Source organism: Carettochelys insculpta, chromosome 1, assembly GCF_033958435.1.
Source record: "Carettochelys insculpta isolate YL-2023 chromosome 1, ASM3395843v1, whole genome shotgun sequence".
In the NCBI taxonomy this organism is placed as follows: domain Eukaryota; kingdom Metazoa; phylum Chordata; order Testudines; family Carettochelyidae; genus Carettochelys; species Carettochelys insculpta.
The window spans coordinates 237,965,939-237,989,633 of record NC_134137.1 but is presented as its reverse complement, the minus strand read 5'-3'; the positions used below and the strand labels follow the sequence as shown (position 1 = coordinate 237,989,633).

Below are 23,695 nucleotides of genomic sequence, written 5' to 3'. Positions count from 1 at the left end.
GCAGAGCCGACGCTGCCTGAGGAGGGTGTGCATGGTTGGGAGTTACAAATTAAAATAAAGACTGCATAGCTAGTTCTATTCCACTAAGACTCTATTTACACCTGCGTTCTTACTCTAAACAGCTGTTCTCATGTCAGGTAAAATCTTTAAAACAAAACAGTTCTTCGATGTGAGTGAACAAACTTGCATAGTCCATTTCTTCTTCTTAGGTGTGTCAGTGAGATTCCAAGGCAAGTTTAAGACCAAGATGGCGGAGCCCTCATGGCCCTCTTTATACCCTTACCCTGTGAAGGGAACTGCATTGCTCCGTTAATCTGGGTCTACATTACAAAGTTCTGTCAACAGAAGAGGCCTTCTGTCTACAAAACTAGGGAGCATGCACGCTAGAAATGCATTCTGTCAAGAATCTGTCAACATAATGCAGCAGTTTTCCCAGCAGAGTTCTGTCTTGACCGTACGAGGCATAACACCTCTGTTGACAGATTCTATCAACAAAAATAAGTCTAAATGTTCTGGGGGGCCCTGTGTTGACAGAGAGGGCTTCCAGTTCACCAGGATGCCCTGTTTGCAGAGCATCCGGTTGGTTGTTCTGTCTACAGAGGGCTGGGCAGTCTGGATGCTCTCTGTCGACAGAGGATGTTGACAGGGGAGCCTATATTAGGTGTGGATGTGTTCTGTAGACTGAGATTCTGTCAGGAAATACCTGTTGACAGTGACTTCTGTTGACAGAACTCTGTAGTGTAGACACAGCTTTTGTGTAAAAGTATACTCCAAGATGGAGATTGTCACATGAGCAAGTCACCTGTCCGTGCATGATTCAGCCCTTTCACAGATTTCAGATATTGCCTATGTGCTGGTCTGAGCCTTTACAGCACAGCTCCTTAGATGTGTACTGGCACTCATTAAGGCCAGTCAAGTACTGCTATTCACGTGACAACAACTCTTTCACAGTAGGGTAGCCACACCTCCTCTTGAGGTCTTCACAGAAACAAACATAAGGAATTCAAATACATAGACCGTACTCATAACTTCAAATCCAAAAGTGATACTTGCACAAGAATAGGACATACAGATTCAACAGATTATAATATTAAAAATGATAGCTTGCAAGGGGTATTTTGTCCAAAGCATTTCCAAGTTATGTATATTTATATTCATTACCTATTTTCCATAAAGCATGGGGGAAGGCTATCACACCTTTAAGCCTCTAGCAAGATCCTCACTATGCTGTCACGGAAGATGGGATTTCTGGGGCAATAGCCTCAGCTAGGAGGGTGCCTGAGCCTTAGTCTCTAACATCCAAACCTCCTTACACTGTCTTCTATTAGGACAAGGTGCAGTTTGGGCCTTATCCAGCCTTTCTTCTTCTTCCTCCTCATAGTCCCATGACAAACAGGACATTTTTCTCCCAGTTTTTTACTCTAAGCTACATACCAACAACTGAGAACAAGAGCTCCATCCCAAGGACATTCATCAGGCATTGGCCTTTTATAAGGAATAGACAAAGTCATTTTGGAAATCTACCCAGCTGTTTGTCACAATGGTGGGCAGGATGACGGGCTTCCTAGTGTCTTCCCAAAGAATTTTGTTGTGGTTCATGTCCTGTATCCAGGCAAGTTATGATATGGCAAGGTAACTTGTCCTTGCATATAGTACACTCACAGGGGCACAGACCTCTTTGGCAGCATTCCTAGTCTGGATCGAGGAAATCTGCAGGCACAACATGGTCAGTGAGCCACACCTTCTCTTTACACTCGTCTACTCAGCAGGCTAGGGACAGTGCAGCATTCGGCAGACAGGTGCTTCAGTCAGTAAATCCATGAACTCCGACCCACCCTAGTCCCTGCTGGGAATCAACATGCACAAGCTCTCAAAGAAGAAAAGGCAATTACCTATGTCTCACAACTGTTATTCTTCAAAATGTGACACTTACATTCTCTCCAAGACCCACCTGCTTATTCCTGTGTCAGTATATCAGCGAAAAGGAACTGTAGAGGTGGTGAGTCAGCAGAGCTCTATATGCAGTGTCTTGAAGGCGCAGTTCCTGGGGGCACCTGAACTGACTCAAGGGGCATCGCTAGGGTTAATTTAACATAGTTTCCTTTTTTTTATAAAACTCTTTTTTTGAGTTTCAGACTGAGATAGAAGGTGTGTGCACACCACAGCTGCGTCTACACGTGCACGCTACTTCGAAGTAGCGGCAGTAACTTCGAAATAGCGCCCGTCGCGGCTACACGTGTTGGGCGCTATTTCGAAGTTGAAATCGACGTTAGGCGGCGAGACGTCGAAGTCGCTAACCCCATGAGGGGATGGGAATAGCGCCCTACTTCGACGTTCAACATCAAAGTAGGGACGTGTAGACGATCCGCGTCCCGCAACATCGAAATAGCGGGGTCCTCCATGGCGGCCATCAGCTGGGGGGTTGAGAGATACTCTCTCTCCAGCCCTTGCGGGGCTCTGTGGTCACCGTGTGCAGCAGCCCTTAGCCCAGGGCTTCTGGCTGCTGCTGCTGCAGCTGGGGGTCCGTGCTGCATATACAGGGTCTGCAACTAGTTGTTGGCTCTGTGTATCTTGCACTGTTTAATGAAAGTGTGTCTGGGAGGGGCCCTTTAAGGGAGCGACTTGCTGTTGAGTCCGCCCCGTGACCCTGTCTGCAGCTGTGCCTGGCTCCCTTATTTCGATGTGTGCTACTTTGGCGTGTAGACGTTCCCTCGCAGCGCCTATTTCGATGTTGGGCTGAGCAACGTCGAAGTTGAACATCGACGTTGCCGGCCCTGGAGGACGTGTAGACGTTATTCATCGAAATAGGCTATTTCGATGTCGCTACTTCGAAATTAGCTATTTCGATGTAGCGTGCACGTGTAGACGTAGCCCACATGTCCAGGTGCTGGAAGGCTTTTCCCCTAGCAGTAACCATTGGGGCAGGTGTGGAGCCCTCTAGGGTCATGCCTTCATGGCACCGCATACAGGGCCATGCTGAGCCACCACCTCTCCAATTTGTTCTTGCTGGATTATTCCATCCGCAGGGAAGGTGGATGGGTTTGGAATGGACAGGAGCAACCCATCTTGAAGAACAACTGCTATGAAAAGGAGATAACCGTTTTTAATTCAAGTGCTTGCTTGTGTTGATTTCAGGAGGTGACTCGCAAGCCTTACCCTACGGGGTGGGGATTGGAGTGGAATTGCTGATAGAAGCACTGCTCCACTAAATGCTGCGTCGTCCCTGGCCAGCTGAGTGACAGCAATATGAGACATGAAAGTGCAGACTGAGGACCATATTACCGCTGTATGGATCTGGATAGGGACCTGGGCCAGGAAGGCCACTGAGAATGCCTGAGCTCTGTCAGAAAGCGCTACCAATGTGGGGGCTGGGGAGCATTGGTCTAATCTGAGCCATTGTCACTAGGTTATAACAGTGATAACTGGTGAAGAAGGATACAGAGAGGGCACTGACCATGTGACCACCCCTCCAAGTAATTCTTCCCTGCACCAGCCAGGGGACAGCAGGGATAACATCCCCTCTTGCAAAGCACAACCGGCTGAGAGCGGTGTCACGATTCTCCCTGCACAGCAGTTTCCAGTGCTGAAGCATGCCATTGCTAAGGGTCCTTCCTTGGTGCTGCATCCCGTACTGAAGCAGAGGCACTGTGCAGTGATGTCAAAGAGCCCGACGCCATATCCATGGAGCTCAACTCCATTGGCAGCCACAGAGCTGCTTCCATCAGCGGCAACTTTGACTTGTGGTCCCTTTTTCTTTTTTGGTGCAGAACTAGCTGGATCACTCACAGATGAGAGAAGAGAATGCTCCATTGACCATCACTCACAGGAAAGAGGAACTGGTGAGGTGGCAGATTAGCCGGGCCCTATATGCAGTACCATGAAGGCAAAACACTAAAAAGCTGAACAGGTGATCTGACAGGTACAGCTAGGGGATAAGTTTTCCGGCAACAGGGCACACAGTGTGCACACCTAACTGGCATCTACAAAAGGAAGCACTTGAAGAACTCCCAGTTTAGCCAGTTTGGTCTCTTACCATGCTTCCTATCTTTCCTATTGCATTAGGATAGTTTGCTCTTATGCCCTTCAAATTGTCTTTTTAGAACACTGCCAGCTCTCTTGAACTCTTTTTTCTCTTAGACTTGTTTCCCAATGTATGTTATTTAGAAATGTTCTGAGTTTGCTGAAGTCTACCTTATTGAAAACCAGTCTTTTTTTCTGCTGTTTTCCCTCCTACTGTTCCTTAGAATCATTAACTCTTATCATTGCATGATCACTTTCACCCAAGCTGCCTTTTGAAAACCTTCAAAATCTCAACCAGTTCCTCCCTGTTTTTCAGAATCAAATCTAGGGCAGTCTCTGCACTAGTCACTTTCTCCACCTCCTGCAATAAAAAGCTGTCTCCAATGGATTGCAAGAACTTGTTATAAAATCTGTGTCCTGCTGTGTTATTTTCCCACCAAATGAGTGGGTAGGTCTATCAATGGCTGTTAGCAAAGATGGTTCGGAATGGTGTGCCTAGCCTCTGTTTGTCAGAAGCTGGTAATGGGTGGCAGGAGAGGGATCACTTGATGATTTCTCATTCCTCTAGGACACCTGTCATTGACCACTGTTGGAAGACAGGATATTGAGCTAGATGGACATTTGCTCTGACCCAGTATGGCCATTCTTATGTTCTTATGTAAAATAGGGAGTGGCTTTTAGTTCCTGGGCCAGCCCTCACCCCCACCCCCACCTGTCTGCCCATCTACTCAGCAACAGAGCCACTATGCTACTCAACTTTTAGATATCCAGCCACACTCTTCATTTTCCCCTGCCTGTACTTCTTTAACAAGCAGTACAATTCTATACCAATATTCCTGTCATGTGAACAATTCCACCAAGTCTGTCATGCCAGTTATGCCATAATTGGGATTATTCATTAGTATATGTATGTCATTAGTTTACAAACACTAAGATGCTCATTAGAGTTAGCCTTTATAGTTCCTCTTGTCTCTCATTTGTCCATAATGTGATTGCCCATGTTCCCCCCAGATTCTGATCCCTTACCCAGATCTCCATGTTTTGGACTTACCTGCGTGGCTGTTTTCTCCTGCCCCAATCAAACCTACTTTAAAAACTGCCTTCCAGTCGATATCTTTCCTTTATTTCAGAAGTGGACACCAAATCTGCTCAACAGGCCTTCTCACAACAGCATCCCATTGCTGAATGTATTTTTTCTAAAAAGAATAGAATTGCAGTTCATAACAGATGGCTTTAACAGTGGTGGACTTTTACAAGGAACAAGTGTCAAGATATCTTGAAATTGAAAAGATTCCACTGTAAGCCATTAGGTGGCAGTCGTGTAACTCCATCACAGGTACTACCAAAACAAAAAAGCAGTCAAGTAGCACTTTAAAGACTAACAAAATAATTTATTAGGTGAGCTTTCATGGGACAGAGCTACTACCAAGTTCAGCTCTTGAGGAAGGGAAAAGCCCAAAATCCACTAGCAGTCACTACCGTATTTAAAAATGTGTGTAAAATTGACACACCAAGATGTGATGCTTTGGGATTTAATCCAGACCAGCAAGAGGTTGTGTAACCACCAGCACTGAAGTTCTGTGTGTCTTCAATGCTATGCTGCTGTGGTTCACAGCCTGGACAAGCATTCAGTTTTGACCCTAACTTCCAATGCCCAGTTACTTTTAACAGAGAGACTCAAACATTCTCTGTCCTGAATTTCCCCAGAAATGTCCAACAGCAGTCAATCTGCTGGGTGTCCCAGAATGGGGAACTACTTTGTTATTCCTCACAACCTCAGCAAACAATAGTTTTTGCTATTGCTAAATTGTCAGACAGCCTCCTAAAATATGAACTTCTCTGCCTTGCTCACCATCTCTTCAGGGTTCTTGCTGGTCCAAACCTTGCTTTGTAGGTAACAGAGAGTGTACCCCACCTCAGAAGTTGCCCGTATGCATCCCTGCAGTGTCCAGCCCTCTCCAGGAGTCTTCACAGAAGTTAATCATCTCACTGCTCCTATGGGCTACGTCTACACGTGCAGCCAACATCGAAATAGCTTATTTCGATGTTGCGACATCGAAATAATCTATTTCGATGAATAACGTCTACACGTCCTCCAGGGCCGGCAACGTCGATGTTCAACTTCGACGTTGCTCAGCCCAACATCGAAATAGGCGCAGCGAGGGAACGTCTACACGTCAAAGTAGCACACATCGAAATAGGGATGCCAGGCACAACTGCAGACAGGGTCACAGGGTGGACTCAACAGCCAGCCGCTCCCTTAAAGGGCCCCTCCCAGACACAGTTGCACTAAACAACACAAGATACACAGAGCTGACAACTGGTTGCAGACCCTGTGCCTGCAGCATGGATCCCCAGCTGCCGCAGAAGCAGCCAGAAGCCCTGGGCTAAGGGCTGCTGCCCACGGTGACCATAGAGCCCCACAGGGGCTGGAGAGAGAGCATCTCTCAACCCCCCAGCTGATGGCCGCCATGGAGGACCCAGCAATTTCGACGTTGCGGGACGCGGATCGTCTACACGGTCCCTACTTCGACGTTGAACGTCGAAGTAGGGCGCTATTCCTATCTCCTCATGAGGTTAGCGACTTCGACGTCTCGCCGCCTAACGTTGAAGTTAACTTCGAAATAGCGCCCGACGCGTGTAGACGCGACGGGCGCTATTTCGAAGTTGGTGCCGCTACTTCGAAGTAGCGTGCACGTGTAGACACAGCTATGGAGAGACAATATACTACAGCTCATTAATTGAACTAGAGTTTGACAAACACTCGTTTCAATCACAGCATTGAATGGATGCATAGGAAAAATAAAACAAAGGTGTTAAACTAAAGTCAAAGCTTTAAGTGACACCAATCACAGGCTGGGTGTACACGGTGTGGCTTTCCCAGCAGATCCATGCTAATAAGCAGTCTCAAAATTGCAAATGGCTGCTCATTAGCATGGTCCTGCGGCTCATCAATGTAGCCACGCAAGAGCTTGGTCTCGGCAGAGGATGGTGCCAGCAGTAAAGAGGCCATGTGGATGTGCACCTGCTGGCAAAAAGCCCCTCTGTCACCAGACCCTTATGCCAGACCCTTATGCCTGAAGACAGAGGGGCTTTTTGCCGACAGGGGCATGTTCACATGGCCTCTTTACTGCCAGAACCCCCACTCTGCTGAGACTGAGGTCTTGCGCAGTTATGCTAATGAGCCGCAGGACCATGCAAATGAGCATCCATTTGCAATTTCGAGACTGCTCGTTCACATGGATCTGCCGGGAAAGCAGCACCATACAGACGCAGCCACAGAGAATAAAGAGAGAAAGGGGTACAAGCAAAAAACTTAAAAACAACACCTGTAAGACTAAAACCTAATCTACAATTCTAGAACTTAGATCATGTGCCTGCTTAATCTTCTCTCTTGCAGACTAAACAAACCCAGTTTTTTCAGTCTTCCCTCATCAGCCATGTTTTCTAGACTTCTCATCATTTTTGTTGCTCTCCTCTGAGCTTTTTCCAATTTGTCCACGTGGTGCCCAAAAATGAGCAATTGAGGCCTAAACAGTGCAGAGTAGAGAGGAAGAATTACTCTTTGGCTGTGGCCACACTAGGAAGTGATGTTGAAAAGGGTAATCCCTATCCGTCGCTTAGAAGGGAGCCACTTCGAAATGAAGTGACTACACAGAAAACACGGCTCGACATTGTGATTCGCAGCGTCGAAGAGATGCCGTCATTTCGAAATGGAGTGGCTACGCAGCCACAGCTTCATTTTGAAATAATGGGGCAGGAAATGGCAAGGGCGGGATTAAATGGCCAACAAGCTCTTCCTGGAGCATGGGCCAGCTGCCCTATTAAGGGGTCCCTCCCAAACACCTCCCGTGCACATGCTGAGGACCCTGGCTGCTTGCAGCATGCAACCTCCAGCACAGCACTCGGCAGAGCCTTGGTTAGCCACCACACCGCTTCCTGCCATGGACCCGCTGCACTTCACTGATGGGGACACCCTGGACACCTGGCCAGCCTGATGGCCATCCTGACAGCATGCCATATGAGGCTACGTGCTACCTGACACATGGCCGGCCTCCTGCAGGCCCCCACCAAGGTGCACCCAGAGCACCCCCTGTTCCAGCCCTGCCATCGCCTCTGGTGGTACCCCACCAGCAGGGAATGGTGGGACAACATCATCCTCGGGGAGTGGGACAACAACCAGTGGCTCTGCAACTTCCATATGACTTGGGCCACATTCATGGAGCTGTGCCATTGGCTGGCACCAGCACTTCACCACCAGGACACCTGCATGCAGCCCGCGCTCCCCCTGGAGAAACGAGTGGCTATCGCCATGTGGAAGCTGGCCATCCCAGACAGCAACCGCTCGGTCAGCCATCAATTCGGGGTGGGGAAGGCCACCGTCAGGGTCATCCTTGAGGTAAGGCACCCGGGGCCATGCACCCGTGGCGGGGTCCCACAGAAGGGGTCCCAGGAAAGGGGACCCTGGGGAGGAGGACCCAGGAAGCGGGGTCCAACGGAGGGGGTCCCAGGGAGGGGGACCCCATATGCTACCACACACTTGGGTGCCTGTTCCCTCCACCCCCTACAGGTCATTGCCGCCATCAACAGGATCCTCCTGTTCCGCCTGATCCTCCTGGGGGACGTGGATGCTGCCACAGCCAGCTTCCAAGAGCTGGGATTCCCCAACTGCATCCGCGCATTGGACAGCACCCACATTGCCATCCGGGCCCCACCACACAGCCGGGGATGGTACATCAACCGAAAGAGCTACCACTCTGTCATCCTCCCAGCCCTCATGGATGCCCCAAGAAGTTTCACGGACATTTGTGTGGGCTGGCCGGGCAGGGCCCATGATGCCCACGTCCTGTGGAACTCATGGCTCAGCCACAGGATGGCAGAGGGCACCTACATCCCCCCCATGGGAGCTGCCAGTGGGGGATGTGACCATGCCCCCGTGCATCACTGCTGATGCGGCCTGCCCTCTCCAGGCCTGGCTAATGAGCTCCTACATGGGACACACCGACAAGAGCCAGGACCTCTACAACACCCGCCTCAACCAGGCTAGGAACAGCATTGAGCGGGCATTCGGCTGTCTGAAGGCGCGCTTCAGGTGCTTCCTGATGCGTCTGGAGGTAGGCCTGCCCAGCGTGCCTGCGGTTGTGGGCGCCTGCTGTGCTCTCCACAACCCCCTGGAGAGCAAGCAGGAGCTCTTCGGGGCACACTGGGTGGCTGAGGCCATTCCACACTATGAGCAGCCAGGTGCAGTCCCGTGTTGCCAGGCACACCAGGATGCGGTGTGTTTGCGGGAGGCCCTCTGGGAGGCCTTTGCCCAGGGGCCCCCATGACCTGGCCCGAGCCGCTCCACGCAACCCCCACCCCACTAGCACCCCCACTAGCATGGATTCCCCTCAACATCCTCACCAGAGGCAAGACACATACCACTGTTAAATAAATTTAACTGTTTTTTTTTAAAACAAAGGACATATGACTATTTACATGAGGGAGCGGGGTGAACTATTTACATGGGGGGCAGGGGGCCTCAATCCTCTGTGGGGGTGGCTGGTCGGGAGCCATGACAGCCCCTGGAGCTGCAACCGCCCCAGGTCTGAAGACCACAGCGGGGCTGGGATGGGGCAGGGGGAATGGGGAAGTAGGGCTGGACTGGGGTATCTAGGGGCTCGGACTCGTGGGGCAGGTGGGAGCCATGGACAGGCAGAGCTCACCTGGCCACAGCCAGAATGACAGCTCCTACCGCTCGGCCGGGGACATGTCAGCTGGGAGCAGAGCTGCAAGGGCGAGGGGGGGCTGGGGAAGGGGCTGGGGAAGGGGGGGTGGGGAAGTGGGGGGCTGGGCCCAAGTGGGGTGCTGTTCGAAAGGCCAGCCATGGGGCGGGCGGCTGGGCCAGGCAGTTGACGACGGCCTGGGTCAGGGTGTCAAGATACCCAGCTACCCGGTCCCAGGCCGCCCGCTCCATGGAGAGCCATTCCCACAGCAAGCAGTTCTGCTCCTGCCATGCAGCTGTGTGGGCTGCCACCAGGTCATCTGCCCAGCTGCGGCAGCAGCTCCGCCCACCACAGCGCCTGATCCAGGAAGGCGTCGCCACTTCACCCTCCTCAGCTGGTGTGGGGCTCCCAGGCACATCCAGGGGGCTGGGGTGGCTGGCAGACATTGAGGCTGTGAAGACACAAGGGGAGAGGGTGGTGCCCTGTCAGTCACGAGACTGGGTACTGTGGGCTAGTGGCCTTGTCGCCACCACCACCCCTCCCTGCTTGTGGTGAGGGGCTCTGGGGTGGCCCATCTGCTGTGTGGTCCGTCAACGTGGGGCTGTTAGAGTGGCTGCCCCAGCCCTTCCCACCCTTCCAAGCTTATGCCCTCGTGGCAGCCCATGGCCCCATGTAGAGACCCCCCCACACACGCCTCCCCACAGCGATGATGGCCATCTCCGGGTCCCTGGCCCATGGCCATGTGCCCATGCTGGCTGTGTCAGGGACCACCCCCCTACCCCGCATGACCAGGGCTCCCCATGCCCGGTCCTACCTGAGAGTTCCTCAGGTGGTTCAGGGGAGGCCCAGGTGGAGGTAGCCCGGCTAGGGCCCTCGGAGGGCTCAGCGATGTACAGTGGTCCCTCACTCCCGGTGTCGCTGTCCCTGGTGCCAGCAGGTACTTCAGAGCCTGCAGTGGGGGGGTGGGGCATCAAGGGTCCTGGCTAGGGCTCCTCGCCCTGCCCCCCAGGCTCTGCCATGTCCAGGGTCTCCTTGGGTGATGCAGCCTCTCTGGGTCCCAGCAGCTGCTGGAGCTCCCTGAAGTAGGGGCAGGTGTCCAGTGCTGTCCCTGACTGCCAGGCTGAGTCCCTCACTAGGGTGTAGCCCTGCCACAGCTCCTTGAGTTTGGAGCAGACCTGGTCGGAGGTCCAGAGGCAGTGGTCCCTTGCGGCAAGGTTGCTGGTGAAGCGGGTGAAGGTGGCCACATTTCTCTGGCACCCCTCCATCCTGAGTAGGATGTCCTCGGCCCCCCCAGACAGCCAGCATGTCCTAGACTTCAGCTACCAGCCAGAGGACCCCCCTCCATGAGGATCCTGGGAGGTCTTGGCTGCTGACTATTGGTCCAGCCATGGTGGGGTGTCACTTTCTGTGGGTGCTTGAGAGTGTTGTCTGGCCATCTTGTGCTCCTACATCTGCCAGCACACTCTCAACTTCCTGCATGGGGTTTCTGTGTCCTTGCAGCTTCAAGGCACACGTAGCTGACAGCCATAGAGCTTCAGCTGCTGGCCAGGGTGTCTCTGTGCTCTAGGGAGGGTCGGGCTCTGTGGAGGACTTTTCATTTCGAAATGGTGGCCGGGGAGCGACTACACACATTTCATTTCAAAATCAATATCGAAAGGAGGCCTTATTCCCAACACGGGCGTGGAACAATGACTTCAAAATGAACACCTTTTAATTCTGAAGTTGATTTCAAAACGAGCGATTTGTGTGTCGTCGCTCGCCTGCTCGTTTCGAAATTGCCCCTCATTTCAAAATACCTTTTGAACTGAACAGCTAGTGTGGCCACAGCCCTTGTGTCTCACTTACAACGCTCCTGCTAATACTTCCCAGAACTATGCTCACTTTTTTGCAACAAGTTTACATTGTTGACTTATATTTAGCTTGTGGTTCACTGTGACCCACAGATTCCTTTCTGTAATTCTTACTTCATTGTCTCTAATGACTAGGCTAGTCAGACAAGCAAGTATGCATTCTTTTGTCTACAGCAGACTGGGTTTATGCTTTGCTTGCCAAATAAATTTTAAAAACACAATTCAAGCAAACCCTTCTAGCTCTTTGTGTACATCCTGTATATGAATCTCACTAGAATATTACTGGTCAGTGAGTTCTTAATTTTCCAGTGGCCCATTCCAGCTTTTGTGTACATATGATAATAAAGTTAAGTGTAGTGAGTTTGTCAGGCCTGACAAGAGTTGCTGCCACAGAGTAGTGAACTATCAATAGGTTTCAGTGTCTCGCAAGCTCATAAGGAGAATGATTGATTCTTCATTGAGTACCTGCTCATGTCCATTCTGCACTAGGTGTATGTGCGCCCCAAGTGCACGGGTGCCAGTTGTTTTTTCCCTAGCAGTACCAGTAAGGGAGTGTATCTGTCAGATCCTGGAGTGGTGGCTCCCTGGCACAGTAAAAGGGGCAGTACATGCTTCTCTCACCATGTTCCTTCTTGCTGCCATAGACGGTGCATTGGAACAGCTCTTCTTCAGTCTCAGTGGGTCTGTCCCACAAAAGCTCATCACCGAATAAATCATTTTGTAAGTTTTTAAAGTGCTACATTTCTGCTGTTTTGTTTTCATAGAATCATATGGCTGGAAGGGACCTCAAGAGGTCATCAAGTCCAGCTCCCTGCTTCAAGCAGGATCAACCCCAAATAAGTCATCCCAGCTAGGACTATGTGAATCTGGGACTAAAAAACCTCTGTGGATGGAGATTCCACCACCTCTCTAGGCAACACATTCCAGTACTTCTCCACCCCCGGTGAAGTAATTTTTCCTAATATCCAACCTACTCCTCTCCTTCTGTAACTTCAGACCATTGCTCCTTGCTCTGCCATCTGTCACCACTGAGAACAGTTTCTTTCCATCCTCTTTAGAGCCCTCCTTCAGGAAGTTGAAGGCTGCTATTAAATTTCCCCTCAGTCTCCTCTTCTGCAAACTAAATCAGCCCAAATCCCTCAGCCTCTACCCATAGGTCATGTGCTCCAGCCCTTAATCATATTCACTGCCCACCGCTGAACTTGCTCCAGCACATCCACATCATTTCTATTCGGGGGCACCCAAAACTGGACACAGTACTCTAGACGTGGCCTCACCAGTGCTGAATAGAGGGGAACAACAACTTCTCTTGAGTAGACTACCACAGCTACACCTCTGTTACTATAGTCCCCATTGTTAGTCTTCTTCATAGTTAGTTTACCCATAATATAGTTTAGAATGGCTGATCCCCCTTAAGGACTTCAACCCAAATTGGGGCATGCCCATATCCCCAGGGCTTAATTCTTGTGATTCATGCAAATAGTCTATGCTGGTCAGTGACCCACAGAGACACTGCCTGCGTTGTCTCAGCGAAGCTCACGTAGCGAGAGGTACAAAATGTGCAAGTCCTTTAAGGCTAGCACTAAAATGAATGGGTCATTTGACTTTGAGCACTGCTCATAGATTGGCCCGAATGCCAGCACTGGCACACTGATCAAAGTTGGCACTGGGCCCCTCCCTGGTTTCTGAAAAAGAAGCTGAGGAGAACAAAAAGGAGCCATTTGCCACCATCTCAGAAAAAAGACGAAAAGACGGTGGATGAGCGCAGACCCCGTGCCAGGTGGATCACAGTCTCCATCAAGCTTGAGGGGCCCAACTCAGAGTGGAGCACCCCAGCCTACTCTGTTCCCCACCTCACTGAATAGTGGAACTCTAATAAGTTACATTCAGGCTCCCACCATGCTGGAGGTCCTACAAGCCACATGGGAGATGCTCTCCTTACTGGGACTGGCATCCTAGGACTCTGTGACTCTGCATTCCAAGGGAAAACCTGTGCTTGGTCGGGCAGGCTCCCCTCAGCTTCGGCACCAGACTCTGCAGAGAGAAGGGCCCAGCTGCCACTCACCAGCTGTGATCACTAGGAAGTTTCCAGTGATAGGCCAACCCCGCTATCCTCCCTCAAGGTAGCAGGCTGGCTCCCACAGCACAGGGGTTCCTGGCAAAGCTCACTGGTGAGGGATGGCGTGTTTTCCATGCTTCAGATGAACACATTGCCACTAAGGTTCTATAAACCCTTGGCACTGTTGGGAAGCCTCCCTGTACGAGTGACACAGCCTCTCCCAAGGGTGCCCCTCTTCTGTTTGTTGCCCAGATATGAGCACCCTTCATGCCCCACTTCAGGTTGCGCTCCTGACAACATTCAAGAAGAGCTAGACATAGATTGCCAGCCACAGGTCACCACAGATCCCCTGCCTACAGCTGATCCAGAAGCAGCCAGATTTAGAGGGAGTCCAAGTCCTTGATGCTGGACTAGCAGTCCTGGGCTTTTCTCCACTCCCAATGGGCATCCACCATTTCCCAGCAGCCAAGTGGGTGCATGGATTCCAGACCTTCTTCAGTGCAGAGCTCTCTGCAGGCAACATCTCTGAGGTGTGTTGCTCATGTCCATTCCACATCCCTTCTCCTTCCCCACCACTGGAGTCACCACCAAGAAGGGACTGAGTGTACGGAGAGTGTGCAGCACCCCTTTTACCACACCAAGGAGGTGCCACCCCAGGGGTACCTTGAGGTGCTCCTCTGTGGGTACTGCTAGGGGAAAACTTCCAGCACTGGTGCATATGGCCAGCATGCACACCTTTTATGGAATAGACATGGGAAACGCATCTTGAAGAACACCTCTTATGGAACAGGTAACTGTTTTTTTTAACATGAAATGCTAAGTCAAATCTGTTTAAACCACATGGGTGTAACTAAGTTACTTAGAATATTTCCTGAAACTATTAATATGTAGATGGCCTTTTCTCCCACTTTCAAAAAAATCCTTGGGGAAATACTGCCTTTTCCTTCTAAGCATAAACCTCTCCCATCTGGATAAAGGATAAAAATAAAGAATAATTTAATTACTAAATAAATCATAGACGTTATAAAAGACTTACAAAAATCTCATCTGGTCCAGCCATTGAGGAAAATGAGTGACTGTTTCCTATCATAGTTTCCAGAGCTCTGTCCAGTTTACCAGTGGTATTGAATAGCAATGAGGTTTCCAAATATCTAGCAGAGTTCACATTTACAAAACGTTCTAGATGTTTGTCTACCAAGTCATTTTATCAGTTTCATCCCATTATTTCTAATTAAACCTCCATGCCCCTCCTTCATTACTGTAGACAATTTCCCCCCTTCCTTGTTTTTACGCTCTTCAAGTACATATCAACTGTTACCATATTCCACCCCATCATTATCCTTTGGCTAAAATCCCATATTTTAGTTTAGTCAAAAGTCAATCATTTCAGTGCTTTCCTAATTTTTGTTTGCAGAGTTTTCTCTTTGGTGAGATGAATATTTTATACTCTAGGAATTATTCTGGGGAAGTCCTATATGTGCAGTACAGCTCAGATTAAGATCAGATTGCAATGATCCCTTTTGGCTTTAGAATCTATGCATACCAAAAGCATTTATTATGTCTCTTTGCTTTGCTTTATTTTGTTTGCTTGCAGTTCGTTAGTAAAAGGTGATAGCCTGACAATACTGGAGAAGAAAATCCATCAGTTTATCCACAGAACAGGTTCGGCAGAACCAACAGAAGTGTAAGCTTCAATGTTCATTGTCCCCCCATTTGCTTCAACTGTGACCCAGAGTGACAACATTTAGGCAAGAAAAAAAGACTTTGTAGTTTATTTAGCTCTTATCCTTGGCTGCTAGTTTGTTTGCCATCTTTACCACAAATAAGCTGACCTGACTTTGCAAGCTTCAGTGCATGGGAACATTCATAGGAGCTGTGCAGATTGAGGCATGCACGCATTAAGTTTCTGACAGGCTGGTGGCCCCAGAGCACACCTCCCCTGGCGGCTGCACCGGCAGGCCATAGCATTCAAGACTCGAAAGCCTGCATTCTAAAATGAAGAGACTTCAACACCAGATTACAAAGGGAGACATCTGAATTGGAGCCAGTCTTTGCCCACAAAAGTTTATGCTCCAAAATATCTGTTAGCCTATAAGGTGCCACAGGACTCTTGTTGGTTTTGAAGATACAGACTAACTCGGCTACCCCTCTGATATCTGAATTGGAGTTCATTCTCAAGTCTGATACTTTACATCTTGATCTGAACAAAGATAGCAATTACTTTACGCATTACAAGTACAGTTTCCCTATCTTGGATATTTGTAGTAGTCTCAGGCAGCCCACTTAACTTAATAGACACTTGCACTAAGTGATTTTCTTCCCTCTCTCCCCTCCTCCTTTTATCCTGTGCAGCTGATTTATCAGTTTTTAATTTCATTTTTTCTAACTGTCTGTTAAATTCTCTTTGTCTCAGTTTTCATCTATTGGAATATTCCAGATACGAAGAAGTGGGTCTGTCCCATGAAAGTTCATCACCTAATAAATTATTGTGAACTTGTTAAAGTGCTACATGACTACTTTTTTGCTTTTTTGTTTTGTGAAGATACAGACTAACATGGCTAACTTTCTGAGAACATTGCACACAGATGGCCTAAGGTAAATTTTCAAAAGGTAAAGGTGTGTTGAAGCCTTCAAAACATACTTATTCACCACCTTGTAACTAAGACACTAATGATGCTGCGATACAGCTGTGGTCAACTTCAGCCTATGTCACACATCCTTAACAAGGGCCCTCTGACTTATTTCCATGACAGGATACCACCCTCTGCTTGGCTGATGATTACACCATCAAATGTCTGGGTGCTGTGTCCCCATACACTCATCAATTTGCCTGAGAAATGATCACTTGGGAAAGTTGGATGTGTAACTGTGCTAGGCACCCACTTGTGACTGTTGTCAGTTTTTATACATGTAATAACTCATTTTCCATGAGCCAGTGAGTTTTCATGCACAAACAAATGTCCTTACCTGTGCAAGTGTTTTGCATATAGCCATTTAGCTGGCCTTTAGCGCCTGTGGTGGACCGCAGGGCTTTAGCCCTAAGGTAGCAGGTTCAATCCCTTCTGTTGACAACCCAGATCTGTGGCGGTCACATGGATAGGGCGAACATATCTCTCCGTCCCAAATATGGGACAGGGAGATATGAGGGGGAGGGGGAGGGGCAGCTCCACCAAGCCCTGGGGAGCTGGGAAAGAGGCAGCAGCCGCCAGCCCTCCCAGCATCCCCAGGGAAGTGGCAGCCACCAGCCCGCCCTGGGAGCTTGGGGAAGCAGCAGCTGCCCCCCCACCCCCAGCAGCAGCAGAAACACAGCAGCTGCCCCACACTCCCACGCTTCACCAGGATTCTCTGAAGTGAATCCCTCCAGCAGCTGCGCTTGCCCAGCTGCTGGCAGAAAAGGTCAGCAGGGGGAAGGCCCAAATACGGGACGATTAGTCCCTTTTAAAAAATAAGGAGGGGAACCTTATTGGCATCCAAAACACAGGACCATCCCACCTAATGTGGGACAGATGGTCACCATTTACACAAGGAGAGGGGTAGCTCAGTGGGGTTATGAGCTCAGCCATGGAGGGGCAGCCATGTAGGGCAAATAGATAAAGGAAAACAAACCCTGTCAGGGATGGCAATAAGTCCTGCTGTGAAGGCTAGGGAGTGGGCTTGATGGCCTCCGAAGGCTAGCTCTGTGAGATAAGTATATCTCCACAGGCATTAAGGATGTGTGGGTTGGGGCTGGGTTGGCAACTCGTGAATACTAAGTACCAGACAGGTAGCCATGTTAGTCCGTATCTTAAAAAACAAGAAGTCTTCTGGCACCTTAGAGACTAACAGATATTCTGGAGCACAGAAAGACCCGCTTCATCAGCGGCATGAGCCCAGTGCATTTACCAGGGCAAAGGGGTTCCACACGTCTGAATGAATTGGTTTCCCACGGAGTACGCAGGAGTGATTTGCCCGAAAGGGCAGGTGGCTGCTTCCCCATACATCGGAGAGCATCCGCTCCATACGGGGCGGATCCCTAGGGCAGCCGGCTAAGCCTGCTCCCCTTATCACCACCCAGCCCCCCCGCCGCGCGCAGCCGCGCACCCGAACCTGCAGCCACGCAGGAGACGCGAGCCCCTCCTGGGCGCGCTCTGCGCCTGCGCGCGAGCGGGGCGGGACAAGGGGCGGTCTAATGGGCAGGGCACTGTGATGTCAGGCGGCGTGGGAGCCAGTCGGCGAGTGCGGGGGCGCGCGCGGACAAAATGCCGGTTGGCGGGCGGGCGCGCGCGCGCGGAGGTGGTTTCCCGACGGCACAGCATGGTTCGGTTCGCCTTGACCGTCGTCCGGCAGTGAGTGGGGGGCGGGGCCGGGTGAGAGCCGCAGCCTGCTCCCCTCCCCCCTCGGGCACGGCCCCGGCGCCTCCCCCGGCGCCCTGGAGGAAGCTGCCCCTCCCCCGGCAGCGCGAGGCCAGCCCCCTGCTGCCCCCTGACCGCAGGTACCGCGCTCCGGCTCTGGCCTTTGCCATGGCCGGGCGGCCCCCCCTGAGCGACCTACCCGGCGGCCGCACCGGCCCGGGCTGGCCTGGACAGAGCCCGGTGGGTGACCGTGACCCGGCCGCCTTCCGTGACCGGCCTGGCCCAGGGCTGCCTGCGGCTCCACTTTGCGGCCTCTTCGTCCTTCTGGCGCCCAGGCCGGGATGCAGCTTTCTGCCCCGCCCAGCGGGGAGGCCCGGCGTGGGCGCTTTGCTGGGAGGCTGTCAGCTGAGTCCGGCGCCGCGATTGAAATCTCTGCTCGAGCCAGCTGCAGCTTTGAGGGCTTGCAGCACCTGGCAGTGCAGTGTCCGTGGGCCAGGCCAGGGGAGCGACTCTGCTGTTGTCCTCGCTGCCGGCCCTTGGGAAGGGTGGCTTTGCCGCAGCCCCAGAAACCCCCTGCCCACAACGTGTTGCGGGGCTGGGGGTACAGCTGCAGCACTGCATTTGGCGTGTTGGTACCCTGAGTGTGAATGGCTGCTCCTTCATCCTCCAGTTTCTGCTGTGGTGGTTGTTAGCAGCCTAGTTACATGTTACAGAGCTCACAGCCACCCCTCATAGTAGCTTTGAGTGCAGGTGTAAAGCTAAGGGACTCTGCGTAGAAGGGCTTGAACTTGCAACCATAAAGGCTAAAGACACATGAGCTAGAGGCCAGCTGGCCCTCAGCCTTTGAACGTGCAACCATAGGGGCTAAAGCCCTGTGTCTCTACCACTTGAGCAAAAGGACAGGTGGCTCTCAGCCAAGGCTGTAGAGCAAAGACTGCACTCTCCCTAGTACTTGGTCGCAGTGCCTCTGGAGGTTCCACCTGCATGCTTTTTAAGTACTGTAGGATTTCCCTCATTTTTTTTCCCCCTCCGCTTTCTTTATGGGAAATATGCACTTGATAATGTTCAGTGACCAGTTTGTACCCTCTCCAGAGGGTCCTGGAAGGTGCCAGAAACCCAAAGTCCACACTTATGTGCATGAAAACAAAAAAAAAAGGCAGACAAGTAGCATTTTAAAGGCTAACAAAATAATGTATTAGGTGGTGAGCTTTCGTGGGACAGACCCACTTCTTCAGACCATGATCTGAAGAAGTGGGTCTGTCCCACGAAAGCTCACCACCTAATAAATTTTTATTAGTCTTTAAAATGCTACTTGTCTGCTTTTTTCGTTTTGACAGTATATAGACTAGCACGGCTTTCTCTCTGTTATATGCGTGGAGGGTACCTGACTCTAAAGTTGGCAATCTGTTCATATCTTTACATTTCAAGTAATATCCAAAGAGTATGCCCTTTTCTCTCTCCACCACTCTCTGAGTAGGGAATTTGAAATGGTTGATTTCTTGAGAGGAGATGGTAGAGCATTTCCCATTTTGTACTGTAAGGCACAGTTTTAATACTGGTTATTCTCAAATGATTTCTCTGTTCTTAATAAACACTAATTGAAGCTGCTTCTTTGTGGACAAGATAAATTCTGGAGTCTTGCAGTTTCTATAGCTGTCACATCTGTTATTCAATGGAATGCTTCTACATTGCTACTTTTTGTAACTGGTGCAGTGGGGGCAGAACATCCTACATGCTGACCTAAATGTGAGTGAACTAGTAAGGATGTTAGGATATTATGTTAGGATATATTAGGATATTTGAAAGCAAAAACTTTTTGGTTAATTATTTCAGAGACTTTTTTGAATCACTTGAGATTCCTACCTTAACATATATTGCTTAGAAGCATTTTCTATTTCTCACCTTAACACTTCCAGTTCTAATTCTGACTTCAGTAGGGACAGCGATTAATACATTGGATTGTCATACAGGAAATATTTTGCTTGTAAGCTTTGGGCAAAGCTCAAATAAGGACGCATTGTGCAGGACTGAAGTACTTGAGTGGATCTCTTACCTTCCAGCCATTAGAGGTAGGATGTGAAAAATTACAGTGTCTGGAGTTGTCATACAGTTATTAGGGAGTATTTGTATCCTATCATCCATGAATTGAAGGAAATGTTTTCAAACAAATAAATTCGGGGAACTCCTTTGGCCTTCTTATACAGGAGGGTGGGGCTTGATCACTGTGATGCTCCCTCAGCAAATTTGAGGATGGCAGTAAGCTAGGGTGAGAGACATGTTCGAGGGTAGGTATAGGGTCCAGAGTGACCTAGATAAATTGGAGGACTGGACCCAAAGAAATCTGATGAAGTTCAACAAAGACAAGTGCAGAGTGCTGCACTTGGGATGGAGGAATCCCAAGCATTGTTACAGGCTGGGACCTGACTGGCTAAGTAGCAGTGCAGGAGAAAAGAACCTGGGGATTACAGTGAATGAGAGGCTGGATATGAATCAACAGTGTGCCTTTGTAGCCAAGAAGGCTAATGGCATATTGGGGTGCATTAGGAGAAGCATTTCCCGCAGATCTAGGTAAGTTGTTATTCTCCTGTATTTGGCACTGGTAGGCAACATCTGGCGTATTGTGTCCTGCTCTGGGCCTCCCAGTATGGAAAGGATGTGGATGCATTGGAGCAGGTTCAGCAGAGGGCAGTAAAAATAATTAGGAGGCTGGAGCACATGACCTGTGAGGAGAGGCTGATGAATTTGGGATTATTTAGTTTGCGGAAGAGAAGAGTGAGGAGTGATTTGATCGCAGCTTTCAACTTCCTGAAAGGAGGCTCTAAAGAGGATGGAGAGGCAGTTCTCAGTTGACTGATGGCAGAACAAGGAGCAATGGTCTGAAGTTCCAGAAGGAGAGGTGTAGGTTGGATATTAGAAGAAACTATTTCACCAGAAGGGTGATGAAGCAACTGGAATATCTTAACTAGAGAGGTGGTGGAATCCCCATCCCTAGAGGTTTTTGCTTGTCAAAGACCTGCCTGGGATGATTTAGTTAGCGTTGGTTCTGCTTTAGGCAGCAGTCTGGACTAGGTGACCTCCTAAGATCCCTTCCAGCCCTAGGATTCTATGCCTATTGGCCTTATAATCTGTGATTCTGTGACTATAATGATTTTTCATCTGTTTATAATTCAGTCCCCACAAAGTCTTAAAAAAAATGACTGTGAGGGAGGTTTCCATATGTCTTGTACTAGAAGCATAGGACCCCAGGATAGGATTGTAATTGAACTATTATTTTTGAGAAATATATAGGTAATTTTTCTTCTCAGTCTCTTTTTTCTTTCTAAAAGTCTGGGAAACTGCATTATTTAATAAATGTGAAACTTGCACTGTGAGGCACTTTAATCAAAAGATGACAAAATGAGCATTTGTACAAACCCTACTAGAGATCTTTTATTCTTGAACTATAAAGTAACAATATGGTGACATAGCAGTGAAACAATTCTCTCTCTCAAGCAGTTTTCCAGAGACACCTTTTATCTCTCAGTTGAGATATTTGTTCTTAAAAATTATTTATGAATAGAATCCAAACTTTGTCCAGTGGAAAGTGGCATTGGCAGCTTGCTTTGGCCTGAAATCTATAGCTAATACAGTAATATTGAAATATCCCTTGAAGTCTTGAACTAGTTAACAAATATAACAGATAAAGACAGCTGCATGTGATAAGGGTGCCTCCTACCTATTAGGGATGTAAAATCTTGTTTAATCAGTTAACTGATTAACCAGTTAATGGTGGGAGGGAAGCTGGGAAGGCTGTGTTTCGCCCCCTCACCCCCACCCTGCACGTGGCCCACCAGGTGCCTGGACTGCTCCATCCCAGCTGGCGCTTCCCTGCCCACAACCAGAGCAGCTCTGGTGCAGCGTGGGCAGGAATGCTCTAGCTGGGCAGAAGAGCCCTGGTGCGCCGCATGCAGGTGTGCTCTAGCCTGGCTGGGTTGGAGTGGCTTCACCACTGCATGCACTGCAGACAAGGATTTCTCTGGCCAGGCTGGAGCACCCCTGCCTGCAGCAGCCCTGTGGGACTGGAACAACCCCCTGCCTGCAGTATGGGGGGGCTTCTCCAGACCCTACCAATTAACCATATCTGGTAAACAGGATGAGGCTTACCAGTTAACCGTTAGCTACCTACCAAATTTAGGTACAGGTATTGGCTAATCCCTAAACTCAATACCAAAAGTAAGAAAAAATAAATGCATTGAAGACAGAATGCCTGCTTAAGATGCTGCATTTTTCCTAAAATTTGCTGAAGTTTTATTAGTTTTGACTTCATTGTTTGGTTTTCTTTCCTTAACAACTGATCTAACTGAGTCAAATATACATTATTGTATAATTCTAAAGGGTTTTGGTTTTGAGTTTCTTCTGAAAAATTTTAACTGCTTAATAACATAACTTAACAGAAGTTGCTGCACAAGGGATTGAAATGCCGAACTCTTCCTTTCTGTATTCATAGAATGTTATCAAGAATAAAATATAAAACAGAAAGATGACATGCAGTGGTTTCAAATAGCATTCACAAAATGTAGTAGCTTAATTTATTAACTCTTTTGGAATAAAACCTAACATTACACTTTGTTATAATAAATGTTGTGACCCAACTGTGACAGCATTCTGGGAAATAGTTGTTGAAAAATTAGTTCCATTAGAACTAAGCATTTGAAGTTACTCTGTGCTATTTTAGTAACCATTAAGATAAAGACACATTCTATCAATGACTTTTTTTCTGATGTTGCACAATGGCCACTGTTGCATGTGACTAGTTAAGGTTATTTATAGACCATCTTGGATGGTCATTAGACCTACCTCTTGCCAAAAATACGTGGACTTGGCACTGGTAGAGGAATAGGAATAAGACAGTACTGTGGAATGTTAAAGCAAGCACTGACATCATTGACTTCTTCAAAACATATAGCCTTAGCTTTTTCTTTCAGTCACAGTGGATCTCTGTGAAAAATCATCTTGCTAACATGAATAGTGTACTGTCTAATGTGGGCATGTATTTGTGGATAAACCAAAATCACCTTTCATCTTCATACCCCAGATTCAATGTTAAAAGGCTATTGTCAAACAAGATATTTGTAAATGTTGGCAAAAGGAAAGCAAAGCCCAGGGGCAGTGGAAACGAGTAGAAGACACACAATGAAAAGTTAATTTGATGATATGGGATTATGTCAAAGGCTGTGTTTCGGTTGTGGGGGATTTTGTGGGTCCTCATCCAAAAATAGAGAAGCCAAAAAATTGGACTTGTGTGGAATGAAGGTTTACTCCATGGGGGGCCTGCAATTATATATAGCAAACCAGCAGGCTCTGTGAGCAGGTACTCTTTTAATACGGTGTCTTTTCTGTCTAAGTATACAGAACTCATTCTTCCAGACACTTAAACAAGAATTTACAGTGGTAGTAGAGGAAAATAAGTTAATCTCCCACGTGGCCCTCCAAGTTGCCCTGGATGCTGCCGAGGCAGCGACACAGGTTGAGGCATTGGGGTGGCTATGAGGCGGGGAGTTTAGCTGTAGGTTTCCAGCCTGCCCCATGAGGTGAAGCAGATGATGCGGAATCTTCCCTTTGAGGGACCTATGTTGTTTTCTGAAAAGACAGATAAGAGACTGCACAGTATCAAGGACTCAAGGGCTACCCTGAGATCTCTGTGGCTCCACACACCTGTTACCTAATGCAGGCTCTTCAACTCTTGACCTC

At 49.1% G+C, this 23,695-nt stretch overlaps 1 protein-coding gene and 1 long non-coding RNA gene across 3 annotated transcripts in view; one reads left to right on the top strand and one right to left on the bottom strand.

Annotated features, from left to right (window-relative positions):
- Positions 1 to 19,107, bottom strand: part of LOC142017786 (uncharacterized) — a 27,150-nt gene extending 8,043 nt beyond the window's left edge. The window contains exons 1-2 of one of the 2 annotated variants that reach the window (XR_012646592.1): positions 18,165 to 19,107; positions 5,873 to 6,015 (exon numbers count right to left, since the gene is read on the bottom strand). This is a non-coding gene — a long non-coding RNA (uncharacterized LOC142017786). The remainder of the gene's footprint in view (positions 1 to 5,872; positions 6,016 to 18,164) is intronic. The other variant, XR_012646591.1, reaches the window with a different exon arrangement.
- Positions 17,841 to 23,695, top strand: part of TIGAR (TP53 induced glycolysis regulatory phosphatase) — a 25,755-nt gene continuing 19,900 nt past the window's right edge. The window contains exon 1 of the mRNA XM_075003020.1: positions 17,841 to 17,959. Coding sequence (XP_074859121.1) covers positions 17,928 to 17,959 — 32 coding nt within the window. The 5' untranslated portion in view covers positions 17,841 to 17,927. The remainder of the gene's footprint in view (positions 17,960 to 23,695) is intronic.